Source organism: Mustela erminea, chromosome 9 (genome assembly GCF_009829155.1).
Source record: "Mustela erminea isolate mMusErm1 chromosome 9, mMusErm1.Pri, whole genome shotgun sequence".
In the NCBI taxonomy this organism is placed as follows: domain Eukaryota; kingdom Metazoa; phylum Chordata; class Mammalia; order Carnivora; family Mustelidae; genus Mustela; species Mustela erminea.
Window position 1 is genome coordinate 66604048 of NC_045622.1, and position 22945 is coordinate 66626992.

Here is a 22945-nt window from a genome sequence, read left to right on the forward strand (position 1 = left end):
CTACTGCTGCTTCAAGACTATGAAACAGAAGAGGTTGAAGGACAAAACAAACAAAGACAAAGGTCACAAGTACAATAGTACATGCCAAAAGAGCGAGTGCCAACCAGGACTTGGGTATATTATAGCACCAGCTACAGGGAAAGAGTTCTAGAGTGAGAAGTGGCATCCTTAGAAGAATTTTGCCTCTGGGAGAGAAATAGGGAAGCATGATGCATCTGATTCACAGTGGTGAAGAGAAAATAAGGAGAAGGAGAACAGTTAAGTGTCCTGCAGAATGAAAAATGACCCTAAGCTTTGCTTTGCACTCCCATCACCCATTTAAGAAACCAGTTCACCAGGTACTGCAAGGTACCTGGTACTCAAACTTTAGTTTGAGGTACTCTCAAACTAAAGAATGCTGTCCAAAGAATGATGGGGTGGGTGGGGGATGGGAATCAAATTTACATGGCACCACTGTTAAAACAGAAAATACGTATTAAAACATTTCAGCTGGTGAAAATCCACCCTGCCAAAAAAGCCCTCAGGAAAAGAACCACACAGTAGAATGCTGTAACACAATACTCCAGACTAAGTGAAGTAGTCTCAAACGAAACCTGGTATCCAAAAATTAAAGGGGAGAGATGGATTAAAAAACAAAAACAAAAACCAGGAAATGCAATATAAATTGATAAAACTCAGAAAAGAAGTTGAAGAAAAAGACCAAACTATGTTTGAAATGAAGAATAAACTATAAAATGCTCAAGAGAATAGAATGGAATGGAAATCTAAAGAGGGCCATCCAATGAAAATGAGAGAAAGTAAAAAGGATCTCAGAGAAAATGAAAGGAAGGACTGGCAAAGGATCTCTAACATAACTGGGAGCCTGAAAAATAAAAACAATGTAGAACAGAACTTAGGATATACAAGCCAAGAAAACTTCCCAGGAGTAAGGGAAATTTAAGTCTACTTTTGAAGGACCTACCATGTACTTGGAAAAAAGAATAATCAACTCATATTTTGATAAACTGTTAAACTTTAAGGTAAATTGGGCTGATATCATAATTAGGAAGAGCAGCATGCAAATCATGGCAGCAGAATAGCAGCTTCCAGAAACTCAAGGAAAGAAAGTACAGGCCAAGGATTTGACATCTAGCCAAGTTTTTCTTCAGTTGTGACTAGAGTGAATGATTCCATTCTTGAACATTGGAGAACTTATGCAATATTGTAATCATGAGCCCTTCTTGAGTTTACTAGGGAATAAGCTCTATTCAATGAGGAGATCTCCAGCCCAGACAAGCTTCAGCAAAAGGGCTATGAGCACTTAATATATTAAATTATAGAAATGAGGAATAAATGAAACAGGGTGGGGGCATAGGTAGAAGAATAGCATGTTATATGTGAAATGGAGTAAAGGGAATACCACTCAAAAAAGGGAAAGGGGGAATAAGGGAAAGTAGAATGAGATCATGTACTGCTACCCATAGAATGGGTAGGAGACAAAGGATAACATAAAACTAGCAAACCAGGTATTAAATGATTAAGGGCATTAACAAAAGGATAAATACACTAGAACAAAATTACTAACGTTCCTAAATACCAAAGGAAAATGTAAAAGGTAGCAAAACGCACTATTTGGAGAGAAGAACACAGTAAATATTACTTAATACACATAGTTATTATAATAAACTAATTTAGATGAAACAAAAAGCATCATATTAAATATGAATGGACTTAAGTTGCCTACTAAAAAAAAGATTTTTAAGTTGACTCATAAAACATTACAATTTGGTTTAAGGAAGAATCCATTTGTAGATGCTAAATCTGGGGTGGAAAGTTTAAGAGACAGGATTTTTGCATGGTTTCCCAAGTATCTCCTTATAGATTACATATTAGCTGCAAGGGGATAAGCAGTACGTAGTGGAGAAGCTGCGTAACACTTTGACCAGGTTATTAAAGTTCATTTCACCGGTAAGGAGGTTGGAGATACCATGGCCTGTGACTGTGATCCTCTTAGGACACCTCATAACTTAAGTGGTAGTCTAGCAAGGAATACATAGAACTTGAACCTAAAGATAAGGAACATCAGACAAACCCAAATTGCAGACATTTTATAAAATACTGGCCACCTTCAAAAACTATTTATGTCTTGAAAGGAAAAAAGGCTTTGGAACTGTTCAGACAGAATGAATCTGAAGAGTTAGCCAAATGTAATCTGTGATCCTGGATTCAGTTCTGTACTGGATGGGGAGAAATGCATTTTTAGGATTGGGACAGTTAACAAAATTGGAATATTGCAGAAGTACTTTATCAATCTTAAATTTTCCTGAGTTTAATAACTCTGTTGTTTATGTAAGAACATCCTTACTCTTAAAAAGTGACATAGAACTATTAGGAGGAAAAGCATGATATGTAAACATATTCTCAAATGCTTCAGAAAAATACATGATGTGTGTGGGGGTGGGAGAAGGGTAAAGCAAGGGTAGCAAAATATTAAAAGTTGGTGAGTCTGAGTAAATTATGGGTGTTCTCTGTGCTTTAAACCTTTCTTTGAATTTTAACTTAAAACAATTGAAAAAGAGAATGCTAGATACGAACTCTAGCCAGAAATTGGTACACACGGTTTAGGAAGGTAGAATTTGAGTTACATAATTTTCTTACTCTACATACTTCCCCTTGTTTTGTTAAGGTATTGAGTGTTTTGCAGTTCGCTTTCTGTTTGGAAAGCTTGACTAATTTGATACCAGTCTATGCTAAGCTACCTATATGGCTGCTTTTTCTGTGTTATGCTTTTACAGGATTTGCCTTTTTCTTGCTTAAACACACTTTAAGGGGGAAAAAATCATTCTGAATGTGCCCCTTTCCGTGACCTCCAGTAAATTGCTTGGTCATGTGGAAAAAACCCCACTGTTTGGCTCTTCCCCACCCCAACCCCAACCCTCAGCCCCCTTGCTTCCTTGGGTTTCTGAGAACAAAATAGGAGATGGCTGAGGTTAGAGGTATTTTGAATATATTTTCATATTTTTTGTTCTTATCCCAAAATGAGCTATACCAAACAATATGTGCATAGTAGTTTGTTGTCAGCTATTTTATTTTGCCAGATCAAGCTCCTTTATTTATCTTTTAAGTAACGTGTTCTGAATCAAAAGAAAAATATATTTGAAGATATTTTGTCTTAATGATACAAATTTTTCTTTGTATATAGTAAATATTTTCAGTAGTTCTGATTAGACCATGTGTGAAGAAAAAACAACAAATGAAACGAGATTATGCAGTACAATCTTACATATTGTATTAACTACAATTTGTGAAAAATCGGTGATTAAAAATTAAAAATTTTATGCCCACTGATTCTTCAACAATATTCATACTAAGTTTCTTGCTTCTGTCTTAAGGCTGTATGGAGAAAAGAGAACCACATGGTTCCACTAGGTGAACACTCGAGGAGCTCTCATGCATTTTCAGCTGGAGCAGTATCTGACATGCAGGGAGAAAGTTGCCCAGTGCTTTCCAATCTTTAGTGCAGTGGCGAATTAAGGACTGACGCTAAATATAGTGGTAAATGATGGTTATTAGATTCTTTAGTGTATGGATAGTGTGAATTCTTCAGAGTTCTGTTACTTACTGTACAGTTTATGAATGTCTCGTCTTACAAGAAGATTGAAGTGATGCATGTACTTTTCTAAGAAGTACCATATTTTTAATGTAAAGAGAGGATCTTTATTTGCTTATTTAGCCCAATTCAACAATGTAAATAAAGTCAGTGTAAAAATTAGGTAGAAATGACAAACTGATGTGCAATGCTAGAAAAGACAGATTTCATGCAGAATTAAGGCAATTATTTTGTTGCTCAGTTTTTATAATGACATATTGCTATTGATAATTTTTTTTTCTTTTTGCATTTTGAGTTCCTTGTTTTCTAGCCATTCTACTTCTGACTATTTTGGTAATTGCAAGTTTTTATATTTAGGACTTTGTAATTAACATTATAATATTTTTAAATAATTATAAAATAATTGCTTTTTTTCTTACTAGGAAGAAGCATTGCATGCATTTATTCAGCCAGAGATCCTGGATGGCCCAAATCAATATTTTTGTGAACGTTGTAAGAAGAAATGTGATGCACGAAAGGTAGATGCCATGTAGAAATTAATACTAAATTATCTGAGATTATATTCCATATTCAATAGGTCCCTTTCTTTTTAGGGTCTTCGGTTTTTGCATTTCCCTTATCTGCTGACCTTACAGTTGAAAAGGTTTGATTTTGATTATACAACAATGCACAGGATTAAATTGAATGATCGGATGACATTTCCTGAGGAGCTAGATATGAGTACATTTATTGATGTTGAAGATGAGGTAAAATATTTATTCATTTTTTCTGTTAAAAGATATTAATTCATTTTGGTTGGTCATGTGTTTTAGGGAGCTATCTGGGGTAACAACAGTGGTGGCTTTTAGACTGTCTTTGTGATAGAAGGTGTTCCTTTGTTCCCATATTTTGTAATGCCAAGTTGTATAAAAAGATCTAGATTTGTACAAGCTTATTTTGTCCACCATAAATTATATTTCAGATATTCTTTTTTGATCAGAATAATATACTCGTTGAAAAGACAAAGAATCTTAAACTCTAGAGTTATTTAATTAGAGCAATAATCTCATGTTTCATAATTTTCTAAGTGAAACAAACTAAGCTAGAGATGGGCTGCATTTAAGTGAAAAAATGAGCAAATTAGGTAGCATGGCCTTAATTTCTTATATTTGTCTTAGTGTCTTTTTCAAGGATTAAGGTTTCTGAGTTATTCTCAATTACAATTTAGCCCCTCTAGGGACACCTGGGTGGCTCAGTGGGTTAAAGCCTCTGCCTTCTGCTCAGGTCATGATCCCAGGGTCCTAGGATTGAGCACCACATTGGGGCCCCTGCTCAGTGGGGAGTCTGCTTCTCCCTCTCCATCTGCCTCTCCTCCCGCTCATGCTCTCTCTCACTCTCACTCTCTGTCTTTCGAATAAATAAATAAAATCTTAAAGAAAACAACAGCAAGGAAAGCAAAGTAGACTTGGTCTTTATAGGACTCCTACACCAACAGAGATCAGTCAGTATTGAATTGGGTTTCCACATAAACCTAATACATGCCTTGTAAAAGGGGATCTTTTACAAATAAAGAAAACTAGATATAATTTGACAGGAACTTTTAGGAAGTTCAGGATCCATTTGTGGGGAGAAGAGATGTTCCAGCCTAAAGGAATGTCAGGATTGAGCTCTTTGGACTTAGCATAGAGTTCTAGAGTTGGTTTTCACTTTGAACCAAACTTTGTTGGGGGACCAAGACTGTATGTTAGATGCAGTCCCCACAACAAAGTTTTTGGCAGATGTTGGCGCTTATTATTATATATTGCTTGGTTAATTTAGGAAATTCTGTATAATTTATAAGAGCAGACATCTTAGAGAAGAATCCTCAAGCTTTTTAAATAAAAACATTTTTAGGTGTATATATTAAATATTAAAGGAAAAGGGGGCAAGGAGTTGTTTGGAGATTTCTAGGAAGTAGATTCCTTCAAATAAAACTGGCATGAGAGGGATTTAAAAATCTTGAAAGCATGAAAGAGTATGAAGATTTTTTTCTCATTACAGTTCCACCTCTTGTGCACTAGAATATAAAGTTCTTGAGGATAGGTACAATGTCGTTTTTCTTTCTAATTGTCTGTAATAGCACAGTGATAAATCGAACTTTTTTTTAATTTATTTTTTATTTTCAGCATAACAGTATTCATTATTTTTGCACCACACCCAGTGTTCCATGCAATCCATGCCCTCTATAATACCCATCACCTGGTACCCCGACCTCCCACCCCCCGCCCCTTCAAAACCCTTAGATTGTTTTTGAGAGTCCATAGTCTCTCATGGTTCAACTCCCCTTCCAATTTCCCCCAACTCCCTTCTCCTTTCTAACTCCCCATGTCCTCCATGCTATTTGTTATGCTCCACAAGTAAGTGAAACCATATGATAATTGACTCTCTCTCTGCTTGACTTATTTCACTCAGCATAATCTCTTCCAGTCCCGTCCATGTTGCTACAAAAGTTGGGTATTCATCCTTTCTGATGGAGGCATAATACTTCATAGTGTATATGGACTAAATCGAACTTCTTGTTCAAGAAAAGAAATGATAAGATTTTGGGATTTGAGAACAAAAGCTCATTTTGGCACTTAGGTTCTCTGCTTTTATAGATTTTAGTGAAGGAAATGGTAATTTATATTGTTACTTTGTAACTATAAACATAATGGGTTTTTTTAAATTAATTTATTTATTTTCAGCATAACAGTATTCATTATTTTTTCACCACAACCAGTATAAATGGGGTTTAATTAGAATTCTGACTCACTAATTCATTGTCGTTGAATTTTAAGGACATTAATAGAGGTGCTTTTAAATACGCTGTTTTGGTATAATTTTATTTAAGGACTCAAGAGAAGATTAAATTTATTTAAAATAAATACTTATTAATAATATCTGAACTTACATGAAAAACTTACATGAAGTTCAGATATTAATGATATTAATGATATCTGAACTTATATGAACTTACATGTACATGAACTTAGCATATAGATAAAAAATATTACTGACTATATGTTTTCCCTTTACTTAGCTTATAATTGTAAATAATTATGTTTTATTAAGAAATCCCCTCAGACTGAAAGTTGCACTGACAGTGGGGCAGAAAATGAAGGCAGTTGTCACAGTGATCAGATGAGCAATGATTTCTCGAATGATGATGGTGTCGATGAAGGGATCTGCCTTGAAAGTAATAGTGGAACTGAAAAGATTTCAAAACCTGGACTTGAGAAGGTACCTTTTATAGTTTGTGGGTTTTAGCTGAAAGAATAAGATAATCTCCAAGCTGCTGTTTAATTCTATAACTGTTGTGACCAATAAACTCTCTTTAGGAGAAGTAATTTTTGAAAAGTAAAGATTTGTTTTAAAGCTGTGTTTATGCATATATGTGATCATATTAAACTTTAGGAAAAGGTCCTTATAGGCAGGAGCATGAATTTCTGGGAGACTGAAATGTAGCTACGGAACCAAGCTCGGTGGTGGTGTGGAAAGGGTGCCTAGTGGTCCGGAAACCACTTCTGCCTTTAAAGTCGCACCAGGCCTCTCAATCTTCTATCATAGTTTTCTCAGAAAGCAAAACGAAAGTATTCAGCTAGATCTGTTGATTTAAAAAATTCTGGCTGTGAACTCCTTATGATGAAATAATTATAGAACCTATCTTTAGAGATAGGGGAAAGCCAGAGCCCTCACCTCTCTTCCCTCCCCCATGGCAGCCCTTAAGACATTTTAAAAAATGGTATAGTTCCATGATTTATAATTTGACAACTACCAAACTTGATAATTTTTATTGTAAAAACCTTTTATGTCACCGTGCCAGTGATTTTTAAGATTTTATCAAACTATTTATTTCACATTCATATAATCTGCCTTATTGAGGGAAGAAACACAGGTCAGATGTCTTCAGCATGTGTGAATTATGAATCACTAGCCTGAAAACTGATCAGTAATTCAAGTCTTGCAGAGTCATATTAAATAGTTTTTTTAGACAGTATTTAAGAGTGGAGTATCTCTTGCATTAATCTATTTTTAGACCAAGACCATTATTCTAACCACTATCATTGTCTTTACCTTTTAAAATTATCTGTTTTAGGGCAGATAGATGATCATGAATTGCTATATAATGAATAATATAGTGGATACATTATAACTTAATCTGAAAAGCATTGTATTCAAGCATGGGTTGGCAAACTGTTCCCTGTCTGTTTTCCTACATGAACGATTTTTTTATTTTTTTATTCTATTTTGTTTTATTTTATTTTTTTGGTCTTACTACATACAGTACATAGGACTTCTTACACCGGGTTGAGTAAGAGTGGTAAGAAAGAAAAAAAAAAAAAGTGGTAAGAAAGGACATTCTTGCCTTGTTCCTAATCTCAGGGGGAAGGTGTTCTGTTTCTTACCATTAAGTATGTTGTTGGTTCTAGGGGTTTTTTAGTAGGTGTTCTTTGTCAAGTTGAGGAGGTCTTCCTCTTCCTAGTTTGTTGAGAATTTTTATTATGAATGGGTATTGGATTTTGTGACATGCTTTTTTGGAGTCAGTTGATAGGATCATGTAATTTTTCTTCTTTAGCCTGTATTACATAGATTGATTTTCTAATGTTTAACCCATCTTGAGAGATACCAGATCAGGAGATCACGGTATCACAGATATTACATAAATACATTAGAAGATGTTCTAAATCATTATATCGCTCAGCTCTTTCGCAAAGAAAATGGAATTACTTCGCTTGAATAAAAACAACTGTGTTAATTGGGAGTCCTTGATCTTGCCTGTACATATCAGAACAGTCTTCTATTTAGTACCTGCTTCTAAAATTTCAAACTCTTGGGGTGCTTGGCTGGCTCAGTGGGTTAAATCTCTGCCTTTGGCTCAGGTCATGATCTCAGGGTCCTGGGATTGAGCCCCGCATCGGGCTCTCCCCACTGAGCAGTGGGGAGCCTGCTTCCCCCTCTCTCTCTTTGCCTGCCTCTCTGCCTACTTGTGATCTCTCTGTCAAAAAAATAAAATCTTTAAAATAAACAGATAACATTTCAAACTGTTATTTTCTTTTTACATAAATAACACTGTTTTTCAGATATGCATAGTTCCAGAGGTTATAACATAATTAAAATGTGAAGGAATGCACTGAATAAAACTGTGATAATATAAAACTATAGATGTAGTGACTTTCCATTTTAATTACCTTAAAGGATACCTTAGCTACCTACAATAGATATCTAGGACAACTAACATGTTATTTTATTGTGTATTAACAGAGAATAGGAAATATGCAAATAAGGATTTTATATTTTTCCCCTTCTCTGAGTTACTCTTTTTTCCCCTCCTTAGAATTCCTTGATCTATGAGCTCTTCTCCGTTATGGTTCATTCAGGGAGTGCTGCTGGTGGCCATTACTATGCTTGTATAAAGTCATTCAGCGATGAACAGTGGTACAGCTTCAATGATCAGCATGTCAGCAGGGTAAGGACGGGTTGCTTAAGATTATTCTCAGAGACAGGAATACGGGTGTTTCAGATCAACAGCAGTGTTTATTAAAAATGGGAGACTTAGTTTGTTTTTCCTTTTCCTTTCAGTAAATTTCCTACTTTGTTTTCATTGTTACCTCTTTTGTTTTGTTTTGTTTGAGGCTTGCCAAGTGTTTCAAGAGACAGAATGCCAGTTTCTTTTTGGTTTTTTTTTTTTTTTTTTTTATCCCTGAGCCGTCATGCGAGCTACCTTGTGAGGAGCACTAGAACTGACTAGCTGGTAGTAGCCACTGATTGTGATTAAATTTTGTGAATTGGTAATTGTATGGCCCATTTAAGTCTGCGGTTAAAAACAGGCTTACTTGTTGACATAGAGATAATGGTGTTATAGATTTTACAGAAAGGTAAATAACATAACAACTTTTTAGATAACCCAAGAGGACATTAAGAAAACACATGGTGGATCTTCAGGAAGCAGAGGGTATTACTCAAGTGCTTTTGCAAGGTAAATAACTTCCTAATTTGTACTGTTTATAAGTTAATTACAGCTTCTCAACATTTTTTACCGTTAAAGAGATTTAACCCAGGGGTCAGCAAACTATAACCCATGGACCAAACCCTGCCCCCCTCCAGTTTTTGGAAATAAAGTTTTATTGGAACACCGTTAAACTTAAGTATTACGTGTTTATCTTTTCCCTCAACAACCGTTAAGTAACTGCAACACAGATGACATGGCCCAGAAGAAATGTGCTGACTCTTGACTTAACTGTAGTAATTGTTCTAGGATACAGGTTTTTTGAAGACTTAACTGTGTTACCAAGAGGAAATGTGGAATCTTCTCAGAATTCCTTCGGGAAGAGCAAAGTAGATTCTCCTTTTGTTTTCTGGAATATTTTAAGTTTGAATCTAAGACCAGTTATGTGGTTTTCTAGTTGTTTGAAACAACAAAAAACTACTTTAAAAAAAAAAATATATATATATATATATATATTTGGTGCTAGGAAGTGGAACCTTTACAGTCTCCTTTTGGGTAACGTTAATTTTTTTTATATTTCTACTAGCTCCACAAATGCATATATGCTGATATATAGACTGAAGGATCCAGCACGAAATGCAAGTATGTTAATATGTAGTCATTTGATTTTAATATGTACTAATTTCTTTTGCAAGTTTTGCAAACCCAGATAACTCCTTTTAAATGATAGGACAGTTAAGTTTTTTTATGCCTAGAAAAATTAATTATAAAGACTGTTATGAGATAATACCACGTGGTAAAAACACTTGGAAAAAAGTTGAAATGCTTTTTAATACACTAAGACACAAAATTTGCTCTATATAGAAAAATTGGATATTTATTTGCAGTGAGATTGTATTCAGTGATAACCCCCAGACGTGTGTAATGTTCCTAACTTGCCCTCTAGGTGGCCTAGAACAAGTTATTTAACTTTCCTAAATCTTACTTTTCACATCTGTGAAATAGGGATAGTTACAGTATTTTATAGGATTGTAATGAAAAGTTAAATGAGATAACATATTTTTAGCATTTAGCATCATGTCTAATACGTAGTAAAAACTCAAATTTAGCTGTTACTGCTTTTTTTTAGTTATAAGTTTTTAGAGTATTTTAGTATGTAAATGCTTTGAATAGGGACCCCAAGTGAAGTAAACTTCTGACTTACCACTCTAGAAATGTTTCCAAGAACTAGAATTAATTTTGCTTATTTGCTTAAAAAGCAAATAAAGTTTTATGATTCTAGTTTGCATCCTTTATTATATGTCAGTTATATTGAGAACCCCCAAAATAATCCTATATACAAGCATGAGGGTTTGTCTTTTTTTTCCTCTTTTTTACTATTAATTTAAAAAATTGCAGTTCCCCTTTTTTCTTAACACTGACTCCAACTGAAGCAGTATTGTAAATAAGTAGGGGTATGTGAATGTATCTTTAGATATATACACAGGTTATATGTTGCTCACATTCTTTTCGTAATTTTTACAATCATTGTCCTTGATTTCAGCATATTTCCTTTGTTTAGCAACTACCATATTGTAAAATCTATTTTATAGCATAATGTTTTTGTTTACATTTTTGTAAACCCTCATTAGATTGTGAATTCAGTTGGTACAAGGCTTAAGACTTAATTTGTCTTTTCATTAATGATAACCCAGAGTCCAGGGTCTATCATATAGTGGCTGCTCAGTAATTTACTATAGAATTAATGGAGGTGAAAGAAAATTATAACAAAATCATTTCAGAATAGATATTTCAGAGTAGTCATTCTGACTTTACAGATAGAGAAACAATACCCCAAAGATTAACTTGTCTAAAGTGTAAGCAGAGTCAGGTTTGTAGTTTGTGTATCTGTGGCACCCAGCATTCGAGATGTTTCCATTAGGACAATAACTCAGTTTTTCTTAATCTACTCCCCTAAACTGTAGTTTTGTGATGAAGCACCAGAGGGCACTCTGTGTATGATATGGAATATTTTTGCAGTTACAGCTCATTTCTAGAAATAGTGGATTTTGACTTTCCATAGGGATGTGATTTTATATATATATTTCTCCTTATTTAATGCCTAGTAATCATCGGTTTACTAAATAGTGTTAGAATCTCATATCGTCACTTTTAATATTTTGAGTTGCATATAAAATTCTGTAAATAGACGGTAGCTAAAGATTGTTTTGAGAACAAAGAAAAGATGAGTATATTAGTAATAATAAATAAATACCATTGTAGTAGTAGCAGTAGCAACAGCATTTATATTACATTTTATTATATCCAGGTAGTTACTCTGTGGGTTAGGTGCTGCTAATAAGCTGAAGAAATTGAGTTCTGGACAAGTAAACTTGCCCTCGGTCACATGGTTTGTGGTGATAAACACAGTTTGAATAGCACAGTTTGATAGCACAGTTTGAAATCAGAAATGATTTTATTTCCAAGTTTCAGAGAGGCTTTTCATTATAGAAGTCTTAATCTACATATTAGAGTTTTCATAGAACCAAGAGATGATATGGATTAAGTATATGAGTTTTTAAAATATGAGGCCTAATCATATGCCATTATCAACTACCTCTTCACCCTTGTCTGGAAGAGCTGATGTTCCAAGTTGAGAGACTGGTGTAATTGAGATATATTTTGATGAGAACTGTTGTAGAAGTATATACTATGGGCACATAATAGAATAAAATGAACTAAATGAAGATCAATTTCCACTGACTCTGTCTTGCCCTGTTTTTATTACGATAGAATTTCTAGAAGTAGATGAATATCCAGAACATATTAAAAACTTGGTGCAGAGAGAAAGAGAATTAGAAGAACAAGAAAAAAGGCAACGAGAAATTGAGCGCAACACATGCAAGGTTAGATTTCATAATTTTACTTTTAATTAAAAAGTGCTATTGAAGTTTGCTTTACTGCAGTTCTCATAACATACTCATTGGATTGATTCTGTAGACAGTTATGCTATCATGATCATTAAGCAATGTAACCAACTATATTACTGAGGTGAGGTATGGTTTTATTTTGTGCATTAAAAAGCACTAACATAGGGGAGCGTCTGGGTGGCTCATTTGGTTAAACCTCTGTCTTCGGCTCAGGTGGTGATCTCAGGCCCTGCATTGGGCTCTCTGCTCGGCGGGAGGCCTGCTTCTCCCTCTCGCTCTGCCTGCCTCTCTGTCTACTTTTGATCTCTCTCTCTGTGTCAAATAAATAAATAAAATCTTTTTTAAAAAAACAAAAAAGCACTAACATAGGGGCAACTGGGTGGCCCCTTGGGTTAAGCCTCTGCCTTCGGCTTAGGTCATGATCTCAGGGTCCTGGGATCAAGCCCTGCATCGGGCTCTCTGCTCAGCAGGGAGCCTGCTTCTTCCTCTCTCTCCCTGCTTGCCTCTCTGCCTACTTGTGATCTCTCTCTCTGTCAAATAAATAAATACAATCTTTAAAAACAAAACAAAACAAAAAACACTAACATACAGTGATAATACTAAGTGCTGGTAATGTTACAATGATATGAACATTGTCACATTCTGCTATAGAATAATAAACTGGTAAAGACCTTATTGTATAGAAACTGAGTAGAATTTATCAAGAGCCTTAAGCAAATTTATGTATTTTTATATAATTCTCTTAAGGAAATACCTAATGAGATAACCATGCATGCTGTAAAAATTTTGACCACAAGGACATTTATCACGATATCTTCCAAATTAGAGAAAAATTTGAAACAACCGTGTATAGCAGTAGAAGAATGATTATTTAAATTGTGATACATGCTTATCAAGAAATGTACAGTTGTTACAATTAATGTTTTTGAATTCTTTTTTTGGGAGAGATCGTCACTGTCAATTACTAAGAAAAATAGACATGGGAGAGAATGATCTCAATTATGTTTTTTAAAAATTATGATATTTGGGCACCTGGGTAGCTCATTTAAGTGTCTGCCTTTGGCTTAGGTCATGATCCCAGAGTTCCAGGATCGAGCCCCACATCAGGTTCCCTGTTCAGCAGGGAGTCTGCTTCTCCCTTTCCCTCTGCCTCTTCCCCTGCTCCTTCTCTCTCTCTCTCTTTCTCGCTTGCTCACTCTCAAATAAATAAAATCTTTTTTAAAAATTTACAGTATTATGGTGCCTGGGTGGCTCAATTGATTGAACAGCTTACTCTTAATTTCAGCTCTCGTGGTCTCAGGGTTGTGGGAGCAAGCTCTGTGTTGGGCTCTGCACTCAGCTGGGAGTCTGCTGGAGATACTCTCCCTCTGCCCCTTCCCTGCTCGCTCACTCTTGCGCTCTCACATACTCTCTCTGTCACTCTGTCACCCTCTCTCTAAAAGAAATAATTCTTTTAAAAATTACAGTATTTTGACTATTGGGGGGGAAAATGCTGTGTGCAAAAGAATTACGTTTTGATTCATGACCTGCTGAGGTGATGATATTTTACATTTTCTAGATAAAATTATTCTGTTTGCATCCTGTGAAACAAGTAATGATGGAGAATAAATTGGAGGTTCATAAGGATAAGACATTAAAGGAAGCAGTAGAAATGGCTTATAAGGTATGTTTAATTGCACTGTTGGACAGTATCAACGTCTCCGATAACAATATTAACATCTTTTTTAAAATTGTTATTAGAATTAGTAGTAATACAAGCACTTGCAGTCATGTTGATAGCCCATTGATGGCATCTGTCTCTCTCAGAGGTGTAGTTTACACCTCTCCTATGGAACATACTCAGTGGAGTTTGAGAAACTGCTCATTCTGAAAGCCAGTTCAGTTTTGTAGAATAAGAATTAGAATTAGAAACAAAAATATTTGTTCTTTTCATTCATTTAGAAGATATGTATTGAGAACCTTCTACAATTTGCAAATATGTTACTGTTTAGATGTTATAAAGTAAATCAGTAGTATATTGAGATTATTTCTTCTAAGATGTTAACCATGAGAAGGAGACAGCTTTGCCAGAAGTTAGGGGAGAATATTTTAGTAGAGATGACAACATATATAAAAACTGAGATGAGGATGTGGCTGGCATGATCAGAAAACTGAAAAAAAGGGATATTGTGTTCAGATTGTCTTGAATGAGAATAGCATAAAATCAAATTAGAGACTTTATATGACTTGTATGAGTAGAAGTTTGCAATTCTAAGAATAATGGGAGGTTGTTAGTGGTTTTGAAAGTCGAAGTGAAAGGGAAGCGTTCTTTAATCAGATTGTTCTACATGTCATCTGTTATACTTAACAAATTAAAAATATTTTTGCCCTTTCCATATAAATATTAACCGTGAACTGAAAGTCATTAGAGAAAAAAATCATGTCATTTCATTTATAATTTATATATAGAACCAATGAGAGAACTAAAAATAGTACACAAGATAACAGACATTTCTCAAAGGGTAATCCACATTTGATTGTGTGACTGTTGTAATTAATGCCACTGGTCCTCATTTAAACTGTAAACACTTAAAAGGGTATGGCTCACAATCACATTTCCAGTACTTTTACCTGGTATGCAGGAGAATCAAAATTTGGATGGGTATGTGGATAAGTAAATGAATGACCAAACAGTAAAATGGATGGATGGTTCTGGATTTACCTTATTAAAAGTAAAAATTCTTTAAAGACAGTAGTGGACTCCAAGCATCATCTTTGCAAACAGTAGGGAAACCAAAGCAGACTAAAATGAAGAAAACATCTTACCTAAACAGTTTTATGATCAGTGATAACACTAACGGTAGTTTATATTCCAGCAGTTTTTAATGCAGGAAGGATAAAAAGTGTCTTAAAAATAGGAAGTAAGGGGTGCCTGGGTGGCTCAGTGGGTTAAGCCTCTGCCTTTAGCTCAGGTCATGATCTCATGGTCCTGGGATTGAGCCCCACATCTCGCTCTCTGCCCAGCAGGGAGCCTGCTTCCACCTTGCCCTCTGTCTGCCTCTCTGCCTACTTGTGACTTCTCTGTCAAATAAATAAATATAATCTTTTTTAAAAACAGGAAGTAAAAGTTCATAAGTATAAAGAATCGAGCAAACAGAAGAGAGAAATAAATCAGTCCTATGTACCAGAAGGAGAGTTCTAACTTTGGGGAGAGTTGGAGAGTGAATAGAGGTCAGTGGGGACACACACCACGGTTTACTGTTTTTCTTGAAAGTCATAATTACAAACCTTAAATAAGTATGAAATACTTTGAAGTAATCCTGTGTGTCTCCAGGCAGTTCATTTTTCATTAAAGAGATGTTGTGTCCAGAGTACACCATCTACCAGTGACATGAGTTAGAGGGAAATTTGTGACAGAAATTCCTGTGCCCTGAGCTGTAGGTACTGGGGAGGCTCATCTGGAAAGGGAGCTACCTGCACGGGGCAGCTAGAAGGTTATTCAAAAGCAGGTAGGGCTGCTGTGTCCTCTTTAGAATTTGTTTTGTTTTCTCTGTTTATATTTATTTATGTAATTATAAGGAGCTGTGGCCTCTGTGGTGACTCTGCAAGGCATGCTCTCCCCCTGCCCTTAGCAAGAGGTTCAGACCCAAACATGTCAGACACCAATTCTTCTCCATATTGGATTCATAAACAGAAGCCACATACTCTCATTGGTCGTTCTCCCTGAGGTTCCACTTAACGATTATAGAGCAACAGCTTATATTACATTGATTTTGAGTCCATCTAAAGTTTAGAATGTTAACTTTCCTTAAAACCAGAAATATCTTTAAAATTTGTTGGTGCATAAGTTGTATGATTTGGGGGATAATGAAATAATGGTTACTTAAAAACAGCATTTACGTTGTACCTTTAACTTTGATGTCTTTGAGCTCTGATGCAAATCATAAATATAGGGTTTTATTGTTTGTTTGGATGTATTGGTAGTGCAATTACACATGAGACTAAAATACCATGCATATTTTTCTCTTTTCTTGGGTGTCATTTTCTTTTAGATGATGGATTTAGAAGAGGTCATACCCATGGATTGCTGTCGCCTTGTTAAATATGATGAGTTTCATGATTATCTTGAACGATCGTATGAAGGAGAAGAAGATACACCTATGGGACTTCTGCTAGGAGGAGTCAAGTCAACATACATGTTTGATCTGCTGTTGGAGACGAGAAAGCCTGATCAAGTTTTCCAGTCTTATAAACCTGGAGGTAAAGAATTTTATGGCATTTTGAGTTGTACCGAACTTAAAATTTGCTTGAGAAGGTTTTTTGTTAATAGAAATGAATTTAATTTTAAATTTTTATATATTCTTGAGATACAGAATAATTTTGATAGGTTAAGCAATAAGCTTGTGATTAAGTTCTAAATTATTTTCAAAGAGCTATGTACACAAAATTTTTTAAAATAGGGGTTTTTTAAGCTTGTAGTTTTCAGTGGGACTTTCCTCTTTAAGTGCTGAATCATCCTCCTTTCTCTCCTCCTGTTCCCTACTCCTTCTACTTACAGAAGAGATCCTGGTCCCCAAAAAGTATATTCCCATAAAGTCTCAGAAATAGTCTATTTTTCAGAGTCTGCTTAAAGAGGTGGTTTCATAAGTATCACTGCCAACACTCTTTATTTTTCTTCATCCTTTTCGTTTCTACCAGTCCCAGGGACTTCTGCTTTTTCTCTCTTCATTTAATATATCACACTCCTCAGTATCTTGGGAGTTACTTTGTTTGTTTGAGACTGATCTGGAAAGCAGAATACCATGCCCCTACCTATACCCACAGTAGGACTTAAAGAGAGTTACATGTCTAAAGTCTTCCAATAATCACTAAATGTAAACTGTAATAAATGAGGAACAAAGTGTTTAAATAATCTTGGAGAATTCTTACTGTTGTTGTGACCCTAAATCCTTTGCATCGATTATAATTGGAATTCAGACTTATGTTTTCTACTTTTATTCCTAAAAATTGAACTTACAAAACCTTTTTCTACTCTTCCAAATACCTTTCCTCTGTGGATTCTATATACCCCTCTTTTTAAAAAAATTTTTTTCAAAGCATCTCTTTTCAAAGTACATTAAGTATGGCATTCTTTTAAGGGCTCCATCAGTCAGACTCTGCTCTGTTTGTAAGGAGTTCCTTTGGAGCATTTCCTTGCAGATTATTTTGGGGCTAGATAGCAGAAATTATGAGTAAAGTGTAACACAAATCAGGAATGAAACCACTTTTTAACAAGAAAACTCTAAGTCTGTGTATGGATTGTTAAACTTACAGATAAAGTACTCTGTGCTCATTAGTAATGAAGATTTTAGCAGAATATTTTGTCAGACTTAGATTAGGAACTTAGGGAAAAAACCGAGGATTTATGTATACTTCATAAAAGAAATTAAAACAGTTAAGGCAGAGAATAACCATAGTGTTCGAAGATCATTTGCTTTTCTAGTGACTAAAAGTTTAGTTATATATAATCTGAAAACAGAAGAGGAAGACGTAGGGTTATATTGTAATATGAAGAATTTAAGTGAAAAAAACAAACCATGTAAACCAAAGCAGTAGAATTTTCTGTAGAATGTAGAGAATATTTTGAAGAGAGGAAGTCTAATTATGAACAAGGTCTTGAGTGGTATAATGAAGGTTGTTCAAAAGCAAGTAGGGCTGCTCTGTCCCCTTTAGAATTTGTTTTGCTTTCTCTGTTTATTTAGTGTTGTGGTTTGGGTTTGTACTTTGGAACTTTGGATATTTTTAATACGCTTGATAAGTTTGACTGTATTATGTTTTACAAGGAAACAAAGCATGTATTTTTTAAAAATCATATTTTGATTGTTGTCAGTGTTTTAAAGAGATGTCGAGAGAACATTTTCATAAGCTTCATTTCCATTTCTTAGCAGATGTTTGTAATGTGACAAATTGTGAAAGAGAAATTTTAACTTGTATTATATACATGTATAACATTATATGTTTACCATCTTGATAATTAGAAAAATGTCATTTATTGGAAACACATGAAAAGTGCAGTGCTCATGTGAAAGGTATTTTTGAAAATAACCTGCAGTTATGTTTTTATGTTTTTCAAATGGGACAGAAGTGATGGTGAAAGTTCATGTTGTTGATCTTAAGGCAGAATCTGTAGCTGCTCCTGTCACCGTTCGTGCTTACTTAAATCAAACAGTCGCAGAGTTCAAACAACTTATTTCAAAGGTAAGTTTTTAAATTGGCAGTGAGTATTTTTGAGTGCCTGCTCTGTACAAAGCATCATGTGATGGTTTGAGTAAGGTATAGGAACTGATTTTTACTGGCAGGAGGCAAATATAGTTAGAAGAGAAGGACACTGAGCAGAAGACGTCAATTGACCACAGTATGGAGGTGAGGATGTGTGAGGCAAGTGCACATAGCAAGGGCACATGTGTTTGGCTGGCTCTCTGTCAAGTACCTGCCTAGAAAGAAAAGGTGGTTTATTTCGTGGAGGGTCTTTAAGTACTAAACACAAAAGGATGGGCTGTATTTGATGTAGGCAATAGGATGTAGGATATTTGTTTTCCTAAGCACAGCAGTAGTATGATGAGAGCTCTGCTGTAGAGTGGTTAAGTCTGGTGGCACTAGACTGGTATTCCACATGGATGGAGGGGGAGACAGGAATGTAGATGAGGATAATTCAGGTGAAGGCATAGGACCAGAAATGAGAGAAGGTTTAGATTGTTAGGATGATTCTATAAATAGAATCTGCCAGACTTATGATTGGTTGGAGTAAGGCAGGAAGGAGCACAGATGACTTGGGGAGTTGCACGCTTGAGTAAACTGCAAAGGCATAGTGATCTAGTGATAGAAATAGAAGAGTAGGGTCGGGGAGCAGATTTGACAGGGAAAATGATGAGTTAAATATTGACCACATTCAGTGAGTTAGTGATAAAGAACGTAAACTCATTCAGAATTTTGGGGCTGGAAAAGTATGATGAAAACATTCAGATTTCCTTGGACAAAAAGCTAGTCCACTTCCAATAAAATGGTTATACTGTACTCTATAAAACACTGAGCACACAAACATTGGTAAAATTGTTTAGGGTTCTAAAGCCTTAGGGTCAGATGCCTTGGTGTAGTGGAAATTGTTCAGTTATAGCAACAAGAAGTTGATCCATTTTCCAGTCATTCATCTTATGGCAATATTGTCTTTTATCTCATCTGAGGTTTTTTAATGCCTACTTTAACAGGGTTATTGTGAATGTTAATGGAACAAATAAATGCTTTGTTTGTGGGGAAAAAAATGTTTAGTATTATATAAAAGTTGGGTTTAATTATTACTGGTATTAATTATTACTGTGTTAAAAAAGAACAACTTCTAACACTTCTGCCTGAGTAATAACTGGGGAGATAAACCGTGTTTTGGAGTTACATTTTACAATTAAATTGTTCATAAAATGGCTACATTAGTGTACTTGCTCTGTATTATAGTTTAATCTAGAGTATGAGCCCTGAGGTAGAATATAAAAGAAACACGTGATGTTCCTTTCCCTGAAAAAAAGCTAGTAATTTTGTTGGGGAAAAATATGTCTCTAGAGAATAAAGGCAGTTACAAAATATTCTGCCAAGAAATGCAGTGGGTGAAGCATAAGTAGACTACCTAAGAATTATCATTAGTTGTATTGAAAACAAATCTTTTTATGAATTTTATTATTTTTTAAATTAATATAATGTATTATTTGTTTCAGAGGTACAAGTCTTTGATTCATCAGTCTTACACAATTCTCAGCACAAATCATATTTTTAAAACATAAATTTTTTTGTCTGCTCATTTCTTGTGAAATTCCTATAATGACACCTCAAATTAAGGATATGTAATTTTAGAATAGCTTTAAATTTTATTAATAATATCACTTTATACAGAAGAAAATGATTTAGAAAAGTATTAACAACTATTCACACAACACAAAATAACTCATCAAAATTTCAGAAGTTAAACAGGTATTGGCTTGACTTCTACTCGAGAGTTAGCCATTCTGTTTCATTGGAACCAGATCACCTCATTTACTTTGCAAGTATGAGAGGAATAGAATTTTTAGTGAAAATCATTACCGTAAAAATAGTTTGAGAGCATACCTTAGTAAGTGATACTTTGTTCACCTAGTTTACAACCTAATTAATGGATAAGACTAAAATTTTTCCACAGATTCTTAAAAATTTTGTAAACCTCTACAAAAATTATTTTCTCTGAATTTTCTTTCTGCTGTTTCTAAGAACTCAGCAGTGTCTCATTGTCCACATTTCCAAGTCAAGCAGAATTATCCTTGCAAGTCCTTTTTTATCAGATCACTTCCGTTACAGGCCATCTACTTACCCGCTGAAACAATGCGGATAGTCCTGGAACGCTGCTACAATGATCTGCGTCTTCTCACTGTGCCCAGTAAGACCCTGAAAGCTGAAGGCTTTTTTAGAAGTAACAAGGTACATCTTTTAGTTTTTCATTATTTTCATGCTGGTAATAATAAAGTTTTATATTTTAAGGCTGGCCTCTAGAGCTATCCACCATTTGTCTTTAATTTCCCTTGTGAATTCTCCCATCTTCTCAGTAATTATCTTCCTTTGTAATCGCTCGTATCAGGCTTCTTTCTGTCCTTCTCAATCAGTCCTGCTGGTTCTCCTTTATGTCTTGTTCATGAGCGACCCCAGCCTGTAGTGTTCTTTCCCTTCTCCCTACATTTGTTTTTCTTTTTTTTTTTAAGATTTTATTTATTTAGTTGACAGAGAGAGATCACAAGTAGGCAGAGAGGCAGGCAGAGAGAGAGGAGGAAGCAGGCTTCCTGCTGAGCAGAGAGCCCGATGTGGGGCTCGATCCCAGGACCCCGGGATTATGACCTGAGCCGAAGGCAGGGGCTTTAACCCACTGAGCCACCCAGGCACCCGCCACATTTGTTTTTCAAGCCCCAGATTAGTCCTGCCTCTTTGGTGGAGCCTTAGTGACTGTTTCTATCCACACCAGTCATGTCCTCTAAATTCTTGAATTATGAGTTCTAGGAATTACATTTTGTTCATTCTTGAGGTTCTCCCATAAAGCAGTACTTAATAGTGAAAATCAAAAACATGCCTACTCTAGAGAAGACTGTTATTTTGGGTTCACCCACCATTATTCCCTTTCTCTTCTTATTTATCTCTGATAGAAAAGAGAAAGTTCACATTGATTTGTTTGTTTCACTTCTCGATACCATTCTGTGTTCTGTCATTTATCATTTTTCCTGTGTGTTTATTCCTAATGCCATCAGTTTACTCTAGGTAAATTGTATCCAAAATTTTCCCTGTTTGCCTTGTTTTGTTTATAGCCTTTTCCAGTCTCATTCATCTTAATGCAGTCTTGAGTCTTTTATCTCATTGAACCTTTTTTAGTGTTGTCATATTAATCCCAATGTGTAACTTTTATTCACCTCTGTTTTCTTTGGATACTTTTGCATGGTGCTTGTGTGTGTCATTAAAATCTCTAATCCATCCTAATGCCACTCTGTAGTAAAAGTGGAAGGGATCACACTTTACTTTTTTTCTTTAAATGGTCAGCTAATACTCCTGATTTGTAACTTTTTTATTGAACAGTTATCAACTCTCATTTGATTTATATAACCACCAGGTTATTTGAAAAACATCCCCAGATGAAATGTTATTTCATCTATAAATAATCTGAATATATATCTTTCAAAGGTGAGAACTTTTTAAAAAACATAACCATAATTAATACATCTAGAAAATTAACAGAAATGCCTTAATATCTACAGATATCTAGTCAATATTCAAATTTCCCTGATTATATTATAAAATTTTTTTCTGATAAGATTTGTTTCAGATAGGATCCAAATAAAGTCCATAATACACCTCTTAAGTTTATTTTAATCTAAAGCTTTCCCCTGTGTTTGTTTCCTTGCCAAAAATATTTGCCCTAGTATCAAGTCATTTGTCCATTAGATTTTTTTTTCTATAATCTGGATTTTGGTATTGCATTCTCAACATGTCTTTATACATGTTCCTCTAATAAATTTTTTTTTCTGCTCATTTCTTGTGAAATTCCTATAATGACACCTCAAATTAAGGATATGTAATTTTAGAATAGCTTTAAATTTTATTAATAATATCACTTTATACAGAAGAAAATGATTTAGAAAAGTATTAGCAACTATTCACACAACACAAAATGATTTAGAAAAGTATTATTCCTGCTGAACTTGTTTTCCTAATGGGCAGGATACGGAGTACAAAAACATTCTGAAAATGGGCAACCCAGTAAACAAGATACCTGTGTATGTGTCTGTGCATGTGTGTGTCCCATCTGTCTTAGCAGTTTTGTGGCTAGTTGCAGAGACATACGAACATAATGTTAATTTTATTTAGTCTCTGAAAATAGTGCACATTCCCTTTAGAAATGTTATCCCAAATTTTACAATTTATTATGTACGGTCTTTTACTGAGGTGATATTATGAACAAGAATGAATGTCACTAAAATTAATGATATA

The 22945-nt window shown here is 34.8% G+C and overlaps 1 protein-coding gene across 5 annotated transcripts in view; it reads left to right on the forward strand.

The window, feature by feature from the left end:
- USP47 (ubiquitin specific peptidase 47) overlaps positions 1–22945 on the forward strand; it is a 110552-nt gene that overhangs the window by 72965 nt on the left and 14642 nt on the right. For 4 of the 5 annotated variants that reach the window (XM_032360507.1, XM_032360509.1, XM_032360510.1 and 1 more), the window contains 11 exons: positions 4012–4107; positions 4183–4335; positions 6659–6826; positions 8922–9053; positions 9487–9563; positions 10120–10175; positions 12306–12418; positions 14001–14105; positions 16474–16681; positions 18543–18658; positions 20777–20896. In XM_032360507.1, coding sequence (XP_032216398.1) covers positions 4012–4107; positions 4183–4335; positions 6659–6826; positions 8922–9053; positions 9487–9563; positions 10120–10175; positions 12306–12418; positions 14001–14105; positions 16474–16681; positions 18543–18658; positions 20777–20896 — 1344 coding nt within the window. The remainder of the gene's footprint in view (positions 1–4011; positions 4108–4182; positions 4336–6658; positions 6827–8921; positions 9054–9486; positions 9564–10119; positions 10176–12305; positions 12419–14000; positions 14106–16473; positions 16682–18542; positions 18659–20776; positions 20897–22945) is intronic. The other variant, XM_032360508.1, reaches the window with a different exon arrangement.